The sequence below is a fragment of the Rhinoraja longicauda genome, chromosome 15 (genome assembly GCF_053455715.1).
Source record: "Rhinoraja longicauda isolate Sanriku21f chromosome 15, sRhiLon1.1, whole genome shotgun sequence".
Taxonomy (NCBI): domain Eukaryota; kingdom Metazoa; phylum Chordata; class Chondrichthyes; order Rajiformes; family Arhynchobatidae; genus Rhinoraja; species Rhinoraja longicauda.
This window is the reverse complement of record NC_135967.1, coordinates 33,361,709-33,374,690: the sequence shown is the minus strand read 5'-3', so window position 1 is coordinate 33,374,690 and position 12,982 is coordinate 33,361,709. Positions and strand designations below refer to the sequence as shown.

Sequence of the window (12,982 nt, the reverse complement as noted above, 5' to 3'; positions counted from 1 at the left end):
TGTCCTAGTTAAATCCAGAGGCGGGGTTTAGCAACCTTTGCATTACAAAACCAGAAGCTAAAGCAAACGCCCCCTCCGTTAGGGCGAGTGTCTACAGTTACCTCAGGGGAATAGTTTGGTGCCGACGGGTTCCTTGCTGGAAGGGAAGGTGGGATTTTGTGGAGGTGGCGGCGGGTCGATGGCGGTTCCTGCCCCTCGCTGTGGGTAAGTGAGACTCTGGAAGAGAGTGGCGACTTCAGCGAGCCGGAGACACGTGTTTTGTAAACACGGGGAGTGTCTCTGGCCACAAAAAAACAGGTTTTTATAAACCAGGTTTGCCTCGCAACGTCAACCAGTGAAAGGGATATTTTCAATGAGCTCCAATCCAGGATCTCTGGTCGCCTCAAATGGATGAACTCACTTTTAAAGAACGTCGTCGCTGTTGTACTTGGGAAACGTGACAATTATAACCGCTCACAAACAAGCTGAGAGTAACAGGTAAACTTTTTTAAAATTCTGGCTGAACGTTTTTCGGTCTGAAGAAGGACCACCCATTCCCCTTTTCTCCAGAGATACTGTATCCATGTCCCACTGTTACTCCAGCAATTCGTGTGTCTGTCTTCGGTGTAAACCAGCACCTGTAGTTCCTTTCCATACAAACTTTTTTATTGGCCAGTTGGAGCGCAGGTAACTAAAGATATGTTCAATATGGTTACATGATTCACAAATCAGGCACGAACTTGAAATGTGATCAACACTGGAGCTCTGTGTAGCGAAATGTTTCCCGAGCGACGTCAGACTTCTGTCCCAACACAGCTCCGAACATCACAGCGCGACACGCCTTGTGTTAACCCAAACTAGTTTTATTTTCATTGTGTTTTCAGATTCCGTCTTAGTTTCACCCCTCCCTTTCTCTGCAGACTGCGTCAAGCTTTATTCCCCAAACTAATGGGCTCCTTCATGCTTGGGCATTTCGCACATCCTTGGAATTAATTATCTGCAGCTGTGCCTTCAGCTACCAGAGTGTCAATAGTTGGAATTCCGCCTTAAGCTCTCTCCCTCCTCCCTTTATTTTCTTGCTATAAGCTACCCCCTTGTACAATTTTTGATCGCTGTCATCTGCACTAATATTAGCTCAACATTTTTGTTTGGTGTGATGATGCTGCAGAGAATTGCATAAGATGTGTTGGTACACACAATAATGGACTGAACTGTATGGTGAATATTGTGCAATCACTCTTGAACATCCGCACATCTGCTTTTGTGGTGGAGCGGTAATTGATGAAAGAGTTGAATTTCTGTCAAGAACACAGTTTTGAGGGACTGAATTCCTGGTGTTGACATCAGTGACCATGAACTAGTTTGGCCTTTTTTTAATGTTTGTGCTAGTAAACATTTGAACGTTTTTTCTCCATGGTTCTTATTGACCTCGGTTTTGCCATGACTTCTTGCTGCCAGGTTTGGACAAGGCCAATCACTTTCACCTCATCTCTGAAATTTAGCTTGCTTGTCCATTTTTGGATCAAGACCCTAATGAAGTCAGGAACCAGGTAGTAATCAAACAGAATGCGAGTGACCAGTTATTTGGTGATGACTTGATGACTCGCGTCACTTTGCACATCCTTGGAATTAATTATCATTAGCGGTGCTTTTAGCTACCAGGGTGCCAATTGTTGGAATTCCGTCTCTGATCCTGAGTTATGATATGATAGAACTTTATTTCTCCCAGGTCTGCCAACAGTCATAAAACACAACAAGTTACATGAAACATGAAATTAAAGTGACAAGTGGAATGTCCAGGTTTGAGGATGTACAAAAATTGGGAAGGGTGGGGGGAGGTGAGTCAGTTTACACCACGACAGAAGGGGGAGTAGTAGTACAGTTTGATAGCCCAAGGAAATAGGATCTCCTGTGGTGTTTTGTACTGCATCTTGGTGGAACCAGTCTGTTGCCGAAGGTGCTCCTCAGGTTGACCAGTGTGTCATAGAGGGGGTGAGCTGCATTGTCCATGATGCCCTGCAGTTTGAGGAGCATCCTGCCCTCCAAAACCACCTCCAATGAATCCAACTCCACTCCCAGGACGGAGCCTACCTTCCTGAATGAGCTTGTTGATTCCGTTGGCGTCCGCGGCCTTCGCCCTGCTACCCCAACACACAACAGCGTAGAAGATGGATTGGATTAGTCCTGCATTTTTGGACAGATTGTACCTGGGCATAGTTTTCCACATTATCCTGATGATGTCATATTCAAGGCACACTGGAACGGAGCACACTAGATGCTTAGTTAGTTTTGGAATGCAAACATTTAGCACTGGGTAGCTGCAGAGAGAAATATAACAAAGAAACAAACCATTCAACCCACAAATGTCAGCTGAAAATCAATCATTAATTTTATTCTTTTCAAATTCCCTCCAATTTCTTATCACTGATCTATACATTAGGGGTAATTTACACTGGCCAACTAACCTACTAACTGTGTAGGAAAAATAACTGCAGATGCTGGTTTAAATCGAAGGTAGACACAAAATGCTGGAGTAACTCAGTGGGTCAGGCAGCCTCTCTGGAGAGAAGGAATGGGTGATGTTTCGGGTCGAGACCATTCTTCAGATTGATGTCATGGGTGTGGGGCGGGACAAAATTAGGATGTAGTCGGAGACAGGAAGGCTAGTGGGAGAACTGGGAAGGGGGAGAGGATAGAGAGGGAAAGCAGGGACTATCTGAAGTTAGAGAAGTCAATGTTCATACCGCTAGGGTGTAAACTACCCAAGTGAAATATGAGGTGCTGTTCCTCCAATTTGCGCTGGGCCTCACTCTGACAATGGAGGAGGCCCAGGACAGAAAGGTCAGATTGGGAATGGGATGGGGAGTTGAATTGCTGAGTCACTGGGAGATTAGGTTGGTTAAGATGGACTGAGTGGAGGTGTTCAGCGAAATGATCGCCGTGCCGGCGCTTGGTCTCGCCGATGTAGAGAAGTTGACATCTAGAACAGCAGATGCAGTTGTAATGGAGGTAGAGTTCGGGGATGGGGCCAGTGTACGCCTGGAACAGGGATTGTTTGACGTACCCTACAAAGGGGCAGGCATAGCTAGGGCCCATGCGAGTGCCCATAGCTACGCCTTGGATTTGGAGGAAGTGGGAGGAATCAAAGGAGAAGTTGTTGACGGTAAGGACGAGCTCTGCTAGATGGAGAAGAGTATTGGTAGATAACTGCATGTTTGTCGGTTGTGGGAGGAAAACGGAGCACGTCCTGCGTACGTCCTGAGAAATAATTGAGATCTATGTGGAAGAAATTTGTATTGTGGTGAGATTGTCCTGCTGGGTGCAGTGTAGTTTTACTTGATGGCAATTCAATTACTGGTCACATTGAAAGGGCTGCAAACTATTGGCCTAGTTTGGAGTAAATCCACACCATGGTACTGCACCTGAGAGAGCATTGGAAGAATGATTGTGGAAATCAGAAGATGGAAGGCAAAGAAAAGTCTTATCTCCTCCTCCGTTCCTCTCCCGCGGTCAGGCAGTCAAACTGCTGCCTCGAGGCGATCGAGGCTCCCGACTCCCGAAGCCCCCGCCGGGCGATTCCCTCCACAGATGCTGCTGAGTTCCTCCAGCAGTTGTTTTGTAAAATCAGCTCATGGAGTTCAAATACTGATACTTTACTTTGTTGTGACCTGTTTTAATTTAAAATGATCCAGTTTTACTTGTTATTTTTTACGATATGTTTCAAATAACTATTTATTTTGACAATGATGAGATGGAGTATTGGCTGTAGATAGAGAGCTTAGTAGCACGATGTCAAGATAACAACTTCTACGTCAATGTCAGAAAAATGAAAGAGCTGATGATCAACTGCAGGAAGCAGGGTGGAGTACATAGCCCCAGTCTGCATCGTTTGTGTTGATGGGGAGATCGTTGAGAGCACCGAGTTCCTAGGTGTAAATATCACCAATAATTTGCCCTGTTCTGAGCATGCTACAAAAGCTTTTTACTGGGTACACATGACAAAAACTAAACTCAATTCCCTATTTACTAATCCACCTCATTGACTTATTTTTATCTGCACGATCTCTGTAGCTGTAACACCATATTCTGCACTTTAAAAAAAAATTCAGAGATGGGGTTTTTGAATAGCAAGATCTGTTATGGTGTGAATGGCTTGTCTTCGGTCAACATTTCTGTGAAATGTTAGTAAACTTGAGAGCTGTACTCTGAGTTTCTTGTCATATCTTTGTGTTCTTAATGGTCTGTCTTTTACACAATTGTTTAATATATTCCTGATAAAAGAAAATAAACTGTTTGATATTGGTCGAAAGCGCGAAAACCACCACTGATAATAACAGCAAGTTGTTTAACATTTTATAAACTCTCCCGCTCCTTTGGCTTAAACAGCCTTGTAAAATAGCAGATAGTGTCGTTGAATACATGTTGAAGAAAATAGCATACACCTTTGAATGTATTAGGCATGCTTTTGCCATTGGCAGTAATCTCCAGTACTACATGTTTTAAATATACAACAAAATCTAAATTGGGGTAAATCCAGGGCAATGTGTGAATTCATTTTGATGATAACTTTAAGTGAAACTTGCTGCATTTGGAATTCACACACCCTTGGGATTACCACATGACTTTAACTCAATGAGTGATGCACGTTCCGATTTATTGGTTCTTGTGAAGCTGTATAAATATGTTTGAATTTAACTGGACTTTGTTTAAAATGGGCTCAAATGTCAGTAAGACTGGAGTTGTTGCTGCCACCAGCCAGCTTTGTTTTCTACGTTAGTATAAAAGTAGCAGGCGGGGACTGTGTTATTTAAATGTCATAGCTGGCAGGATAACATAGATTTATTTAGGAAAGAACATTTCCTTACTTGAAATATGATTGGATTTCCTTAATTGGATAAATCTTAAATAATTGAGCACAATCCTTATTTTATTTTGTCCCTGTAGTGAACAAGAAGTTGTTAGACACAAGGCAAGAATTTTGGATTCTGTCTGGTCTTCGAATTCTGGCTAATTCATCACACAGACCATCTGTTAAATGTGATTATGTGAATCATATACAACATGCAAAACTATGAAGGCTATCACTGTAGCCACCAGCAGTCCTTATTAGGGCAATGCATTCATCAAATACTCTTGTGTGTTCCCCCTGCTATCTTTGTCCCACTGTTGACAGAGTGCATTTAACTTGCTCCAGCCCAGAAATCCTTTTCAAAATGGTTCACCTATAAGATGTTCCTTTGACCAAGCTTTCGGGAACTTAGTTTTGCACTTCCTTTAGATCAGCGGCCTCCAGACTTTTCAGCATGAGGGCCACATTATATATTTGGCACATTTTTGCAGGCCGTAGGAAAAAATAAAGCGTGAGTTTTATAAATTTAATGAACTCAAAAAAGTTTAGACTAGGTTACGTTAGATTAGATCAGGAAAAGTTAAACTAGGTTGGGTTAGATTAGGTTAGTTTACATTAGGTTTATATGGCAACAAATAAATAATATTCACTTTTTAAAAAGAGCTTGAAATATTGGAATATATATATACGGTAGGTATACAATTATTTATAAAACAGAAAAAATACAGTGACCACCACTGAGGGGGAGAGTGGGGGAAGGGGGGGAAGAGAGAGTGTGGGGGGGGGAAAGAGAGAGTGTGGGGGGGGGGGGGGGGGGAGAGAGAGTGGCGGAGGGGGGAAGAGAGAGATAACAGAAATATCACAGAATGTGCCTATGATCTCCTGAATTCAGTTCCCATATGTATGTTTAAAGTGCCATATATAATGTGGTCCATCGTGGAAATGAACCTGATGGAGAGTGACTGACTACCCAATCTATGCCCCTCGTAATTTTATATCTGCTATCAGGTTAACCCTTGGCCTCCAAAGCTTGGAGAATAATAATAATATTCATTTATTGTCATTGCAACGAGTACAACGAAATTAAAAAATAGCCAATCCTGACAGCTAACAATCACTGCTTGTATCTAATATTCTTTAATTCGGGCAACGTCCAGGTGAATCTTTACAGTGGTCACATCCTTCCTGCAACAGAGACCAGATCTGCACACAAAACTCCAAATGTGGCCTATCTAAGTTGTATACAACTACAAAATTACGTCCCACCTTTTATATACAACACCTCGACCAATGAGGAATAGTTTCGACCTGAAACGTCACTCATTCGTTCTCTCCAGAGATGCTGCCTGACCTCCTGAGTTACTCCTGCATTTTGTGACTAACTTCGACCAATGAAGGCGGCTGCATCTTCGTTACCATCCAATCTACTACAGCAGCACAAAATCCCTCTGTACATCTTGCTATTTATTTTCCTCTTACATTTGACCTGGCAAAGTGCAATGCCTCACACTTGAATGGATTAAACTACATCTGCCATTTCTTTGTCCATATATTCTTAAAGAGAAGGTATTAAAGTTGCAATGTAAACACGTTGTTGTTGTTCACACTGAATGAATGAATGAATACTTTACTGTCACATGTGACAAGTCACAGTGAATTTCTTTGCTTGCATACCCACTCACGCCCCCCCCCCCGCCCTCTCACAGCGCCCCCCCCCCCCAATGCCGGGTCTCCATTGTCCTCCCCCTCCCTCACGGCGGTCCATGTGGGTCCCCATTGTCCTCCCCCCTCCCTCACGGCGGTCCATGTGGGTCCCCGTTGTCCATTGTCCTCCCCCTCCCTCACGGCGGTCCATGTGATGAATGTTATTTGAGTGTCACGGTGAATTTGATGTACTGATGTATTGAATCTGATGATTGTAATTAAAATAGAATATTTTTAACTGGTTACTCTAATTTGCATGTAAATTTTACTTTGAATAATAATCACAAACTTGGGAAAAACTCGAGCTAAAAGTGAAAAATCAAGGAAGAAATATTTGTTAAAGTTTTAAATTCCCTGTAAAGTGTTTGTGTTATTCAACATATTAAGATATGGTCTTTTTCTGACTTTATTTTGTTGAGAAATTAGAGATCCAAATATCAATTATTAGGAAAGATTTTTTTGTAACCCTTTGTAGTTTGCAGATGAGAAATAATCTTTCTTACATGCTATATGCACCTTCCGAATGAGTCATTTTATATGCCAAGCTCATTTATTTATTGAGCTCCATCAAATTAAGAGATATTTCAGGATGATGCTTCCTTTTAAGTTAAATAATTTGCTAAACCAGCGTTGTAGGCCTGGATGTTATCCACAGCAGCTAATTCTTCCAGTTGCTGTGCAGTAATGATTAAGAAGCTACACTTGGTTCAAATATAGTTTTTGAAAGAAGTATTTCAAAATAAAATAATCTAGAATGATTGCCTTCTGAAGGGGGGAAGTTGTGAAGTATTGCTGATGAAATCCAGCCAGTTTGCTCAGTACATCCTGTAGATAATACATACCGAAACGGCGGCATCTTGAAGGAATAGGCAGTGGATGTTTAATCCAGTGGATAGTACTACTTCAGTGCTGTTGCTAGGCAACTATGTTGAAGGCTGCTTTAATATCACAGAACGTGCCTATAATCTCCTGAATTCAGTTCAGGAATATGTTCGAAGTAAGATATCTAATGTGGTCCATCGGTGAATGAACCTGATGGAGTTCATTCTGAACATTGAAGTGTAGTTTACTGATAGAAAACATAGAAAATAGGTGCAAGTGGAGGCCATTTGGCCCTTCGAGCCAGCACCGCCATTCAATGTGATCATGGCTGATCATCCGCAATCAGTAACCTGTGCCTGCCTTCTCCCCATTTCCCGTGATTCCACTAGCCCCTAGAGCTCTATCTAACTCTCTTTTAAATTCATCCAGTGAATTAGCCTCCATTAACAGTAGAGCAGTGCAATGGTATAATATGGATAACATTTCTAATAACCTAGTAGAGACATAATAGGAAAAACAGCCTCTTTTACTATAAGATTTTGTTTTCTCTAACTTGCATTTAGATGGTACCTTTTTAATAAAGAAAAGCATTGCAAGCTGCTGCACAGATGTGTATGTAAACCATGCCAAAGAAGATGGAACCACCTCTTGGTCAGAGTTAATGTTAATAATAATAATAATAATAATGCATTACATTTATATAGCGCTTTTCATATACTCAAAGACGCTTTAGAGGGATTTAGAGAACATAGGGAAGTGAATAAATAGATAAATAAGTAAACGAACAGAGAAAGGAGACAGAAGGTGAGGTGACCTTCAGTGGTTGAAGGCAGTACTGAACAGGTGAGACTTCAGTGATGTTTTGAATGTGGTGAGTGTGGAGGAGTCTCTGACGGTTTGGGGTAGTGAGTTCCATAGGGTGGGAACAGCGATGGAGAAAGCCCTGTCCCCCCAGGATCTGAGTTTGGTCCGGATGTGGGGGGATAGGAGATTGGCAGCAGCAGAGCGGAGGGTGCAGGTGGGAGTGTGCCTGTGGAGGAGGTCGGTCAGGTAGGATGGGGCCAGGTTATGGAGGGCTTTGTAGGTCATGAGGAGGATTTTGTACTGGATTCTCTGGGGGATGGGGAGCCAGTGGAGTTTGTAAAGGACGGATATGGTCACGGATCGGGTGAATTTTAGAGTCATGGAACCACAGCATGGGTTCTTAGGCCCACTGAGGCTGCGCCAATCATCTTACAAATTAATAGAGTGGTGGAAGGCAGTTTAGAAAAGAGTGGTTTAGAAAACCAAAGAAAAAGTACTATTTGCCATCACAGTATAATATTTGTAGCTTTCGATTAGAGGATGGTGTCAGTGCTGTGGAGGGCCTGAATGGAGCGGTTTAAAAAAAAGGTGGGGTCAGGGAAATAATTTGACATTGATTTGTGAGATAATTTCAAAGATTTTGAAAGGGAAAAGCAGCTTGGATGGCTGTTCCAAATGTGGAACACAGTGGCATTTTTACAGCTGGAATGACAATAGTTTCCACTCTATGAATGCCACATTGTCAATATCAACATATAGATGGAGTGGAAGAAATGTTTTGAAAGGGAAATGATATTGTTCTATTTGGGATTCTGACCCTTTCAAAATTCAAATCTTACCCTTTTGAAATGCAAGTTGAATAAAAGTTAGCTGCAGATAATTTCCATATTGCAAATTAGATTGACACAGTTGTTGCTAGTAAGTTATGAATTAAAGAGCTTAAAGGTAAACCAAGCCACAGTGAGGAAAGTACATGTTCATTTGTGATCATTCTCCTTGTTTGAATTTTGCTGTTATTTATTTTAATTCACAATATGCATGAATCTAAATTCTAACCTTAACTAGATTTAAAAAATCGACTAAAAGCCTTCAACAGGTTTTTCATTTATTGCAAAGTTGAGAAATATAAAAATGCTAATCGAAAAGACTGCAATTTAGTTTTGATATTCAGAATAAATATTTGCTTTTCACGGTGCTGAATGGTTACATTTCTTGTCTGTTATTTATTTATCAGCTGCTTTATTTTTCTGTCTACAATATGTTTGTACAATAGCTTAAACCATAGATGAAGTGTGTTGCCATGTTACTATGTTCCTAAATGAAAATGGGAGAGGCAAAATTAATTCTGAAGGCTAAAATGATTTTTGAAACCAATTATTTGTTCTAAGAATGTTTCCAATAGGTTATAAGACCATAAGATATAGGAGCAGAGGTAAGCCATTGGGCCCATCAAGTCTGCTCTGCCAATTCATCATGACTGATCTATTTTTCTCTCTCAACCTCATTTTCCTGCCTTCTCATCATAACCTTTGATACCCTTACTAATCTAGAACCTATCAACCTCTACTTTAAAAATACCAAATAGCTTGGCCTCCGTGTCTGTGCCAATGAATTCAACAGATTGACCAGCTTCTGGCTAAATAGATTCCTCCTCAACTTCATTCTAAAGATGCAGTCTGTTCCTGGACTCTCCCATTACTGGAAACATCCTCTCTGCATCCACTCTATCTATGCCTTCCATTATTCGGTTATTTTCATTGAGATCTTCCATTTAGGTATCTAAATATTGAGAGAATTAATGGTATCCTCATATGATGATGAATGAATGTAAATACACATGAACGTGTATGAAGTTCTTGTTTTTTGTAGACTTTGTTTTGCTGCCTTGTAGAATTTGTATAGTTAATGTATAATTTATGACTTTGTTTGACTCCTGAGTCTATGTGATGCTGTTGCAAGCAAGACGTTCATGATTTATTTACTTCCCATACTTGTGCACATGACAGGAAACTGACTTGAATTAAAATTTTCCAGGAGTTCCATCATGAGAATATTGTACAGAATATAAAACAGAAAACTAGCTTAAAGAAAAGGAGAATTTGACACCTAAAATTCATAGTGACAAAATATACAAGTAGAGAAAGTATATGTGGACATGGAGGGGGATGCTGTGAAAGTATTGATTGGAGCAATGGTGATAGCAGTGGGGTAGGTTAGTGTAATCGAGTGGCTGGGGAGGTTGACTACTTAGTTAAAATTGGAGGACAGTTGTTTTATCCTTCTGTGTGTATGGTGTGGCTGCAAATTAATAAGGAGCAGATGGAGTAGCCAGTTTTCCACCAAGTTGCAGAAAGATGTAAAACCTACTAAAATAATAGGGAATGTGCGTTGCCCTAATATCAACTGTACAGGGTGCAATGAGGGAAGGAAGTTTTGAAATATCAAACAAGAACATTTCCTGCACCCGAGGAAGGAAACAGTACTGGGTCTGTTTCAGGAAGGAAATGAAATGGAAGCACATTTTGAGGGATGGTATGCAGAATGTCATCTGAATAGCAGGCACAGTTAAATGTGAAAAGTATTTAATTTGAAGTGGACCAAACGCAATGAATTGAAAGGGATTGATTTTTAGATTTAGAGATACAGCGCGGAAACAGGCCCTTCCGCCCACCGAGTCCGCGCCACCCAGCGATCCCCGCACATTAACACTATCCTACACACACTAGGGACAATTTTTTTACATTTACCCATTCAATTAACCTACACACCTGTACGTCTTTGGAGTGTGGGAGGAAACCGAAGATCTCGGAGAAAACCCACGCAGGTCACGGGGGGGAACGTACAAACTCCGTACAGACGGCGCCCGTAGTCAGGATCGAACCCGAGTCTGAACAGGATCGAGCATTCGCTGTCAGGCAGCAACTCTACCGCTGCGCCACCGTGCAGTCCAGATTGGATTGAAAAATTGGTGGACAAAATAGTAATGAAACAGCGGGAAGGCTTCAAAGAAGTGATGCTTCAGGTACAGAATAAACATATTCCCGTGATTAAGAAAGGAAGAGCACCAATGCCTGACCTCCATACACGATCAATGATAAAGAATTTAAAGAGGGAACACATGAAGGCTTATGATACTTGCAGGTTTCGTAATGCAGTAACTAAGCATGTTGTACCAAGTGTAGAGTGCTCCTCCAGAACAAATAAGTAGAGAGGGTGTATGAGAATCGGCAGTGGTTTATATCGCTAAGAACCTCGTAGTTCTTTATATACCCAGGAAAAGGGTGGTGAAATGAAGGGTGGAACCATGGATTGACATTGGATGCACAGTCAAGTCAATAGATCGATGGAGATGCAAGAGATTGCAAATGTTGGAATCTTGAGTAAAATACTGCTGGAGGAAACTGGTCAGAAAACATCTGTGGAAGAAATGAATGGACAACATTTTGGGTTGGGACCATTCTCCAGAGTGATGAAGTAGAGGGGACATACCAGTAGAAGGCAGTGAGTGGGAAGGGGAGGGGCAACAGCTAGTGAGTGATGGGTGGATCCAGGTGAGGAGAGGTTGATTGACACAAGAGTCGGGTGGGGGAGAGGTGGGTGGCGATAGTAACCAAGGCTGGAGGTGATAAGCGAGAAGACAAAAAGATGCAGATGGTGGAATCTGATAAGGAAGATGGGGAATGAATTGTAGAACTAGAGGAAGGGATGGTGGAAATAAGGGAACAGGAGAGAAATATAGGGGATCTGGAGTAGGGATGGGTGAGAGATGAGCAAGTTGAGGAGTGAAAGAAACTTGTGACAGCAGTGTGGGGAATGGAAAGATAGGTGTGTACATCAGTGGTGTTACCTGAAATTGGAGAATTCAATGTTCATGCCAATGGGTTGGAAGCTGCCTAAGTGGCATATGAGATGCTGTTTTTTCAGTTTCCCTAGATATAATCAAAATTACTTGAAAGGAGAAAAAAAATGCTAGTTGATGGCAGGATTTCAAGGATCTAGCCAGGCACCTTGAACTAATGTCCACCAATGCAGTATCATTCTGTGATTTAATAGTTTAGTGATTCAGTGCAATTTCTAATGAACTGTAAGCTTAAGTATTCTGAAATTCAGCGCATGCTGATCAATGTATTTGTTTTCAAGTTGGGAAATATAGCTCTGATACAGTTCTTGATCATAGGAAACGCTAGAACTGTTATAACCCTTGCATTCCTGAATTCTCCAGCAGCTTCTGTATATGTGGTTATTTGTGTTTCCTCCTCTTCTTTTCTCTCTCTTTAACTTTGATTAAAAAAAATCTATTCCCATGTATTAAATTAGAGATTAAATCTGTGAGATGATTTCCATTATTTAGTGATGACATAATAAGGCAAATGCATGAACTTTAAAGGAGCACTTGAATGTTTATCTGGAAAATATAGCAAACGTGTTCACTGGTCCGAATTGGGTTTGACTGTTTTAGATCTTGGTACAGGAGAGGGTTAGGCATAGTAGAACAATGCTGTGTAACTGAGACGGGTTGCCTTTATGAAGTGCACGACTATGTGCTCCACTTCATCTATTTCCACACCACCAAAATGAGCTGAAGAGTCTAGAAATCAGAAATCTGATTTTTGTTGATAAAGGTTTTGAGCTGCAATATATTTTGAATGCATGTTCACTCGCTCCGAGCATAGCCTCAAATATCTGTATGCTTGTTGGTTGTTGATTAAATTTGCATTCAGTTTAACTTGTATATAATTTATTTACAGGTGAGCTTGCTGCCAGAGTTTGGAATGGAGACAATAGGTAGCATTGATGGAACAGAAGCCGATTGCAACTCGCCAA

At 41.3% G+C, this 12,982-nt stretch overlaps 1 protein-coding gene across 1 annotated transcript in view; it reads left to right on the top strand.

Annotated features, from left to right (window-relative positions):
- The first annotated feature begins 232 nt into the window (after positions 1 to 232).
- Positions 233 to 12,982, top strand: part of LOC144600406 (endoplasmic reticulum membrane adapter protein XK-like) — a 21,096-nt gene continuing 8,346 nt past the window's right edge. Inside the window, exons 1-2 of the mRNA XM_078411997.1 lie at positions 233 to 477; positions 12,907 to 12,982. The exon at positions 12,907 to 12,982 is cut by the window's right edge and continues 262 nt beyond it. Coding sequence (XP_078268123.1) covers positions 12,931 to 12,982 — 52 coding nt within the window. The 5' untranslated portion in view covers positions 233 to 477; positions 12,907 to 12,930. The remainder of the gene's footprint in view (positions 478 to 12,906) is intronic.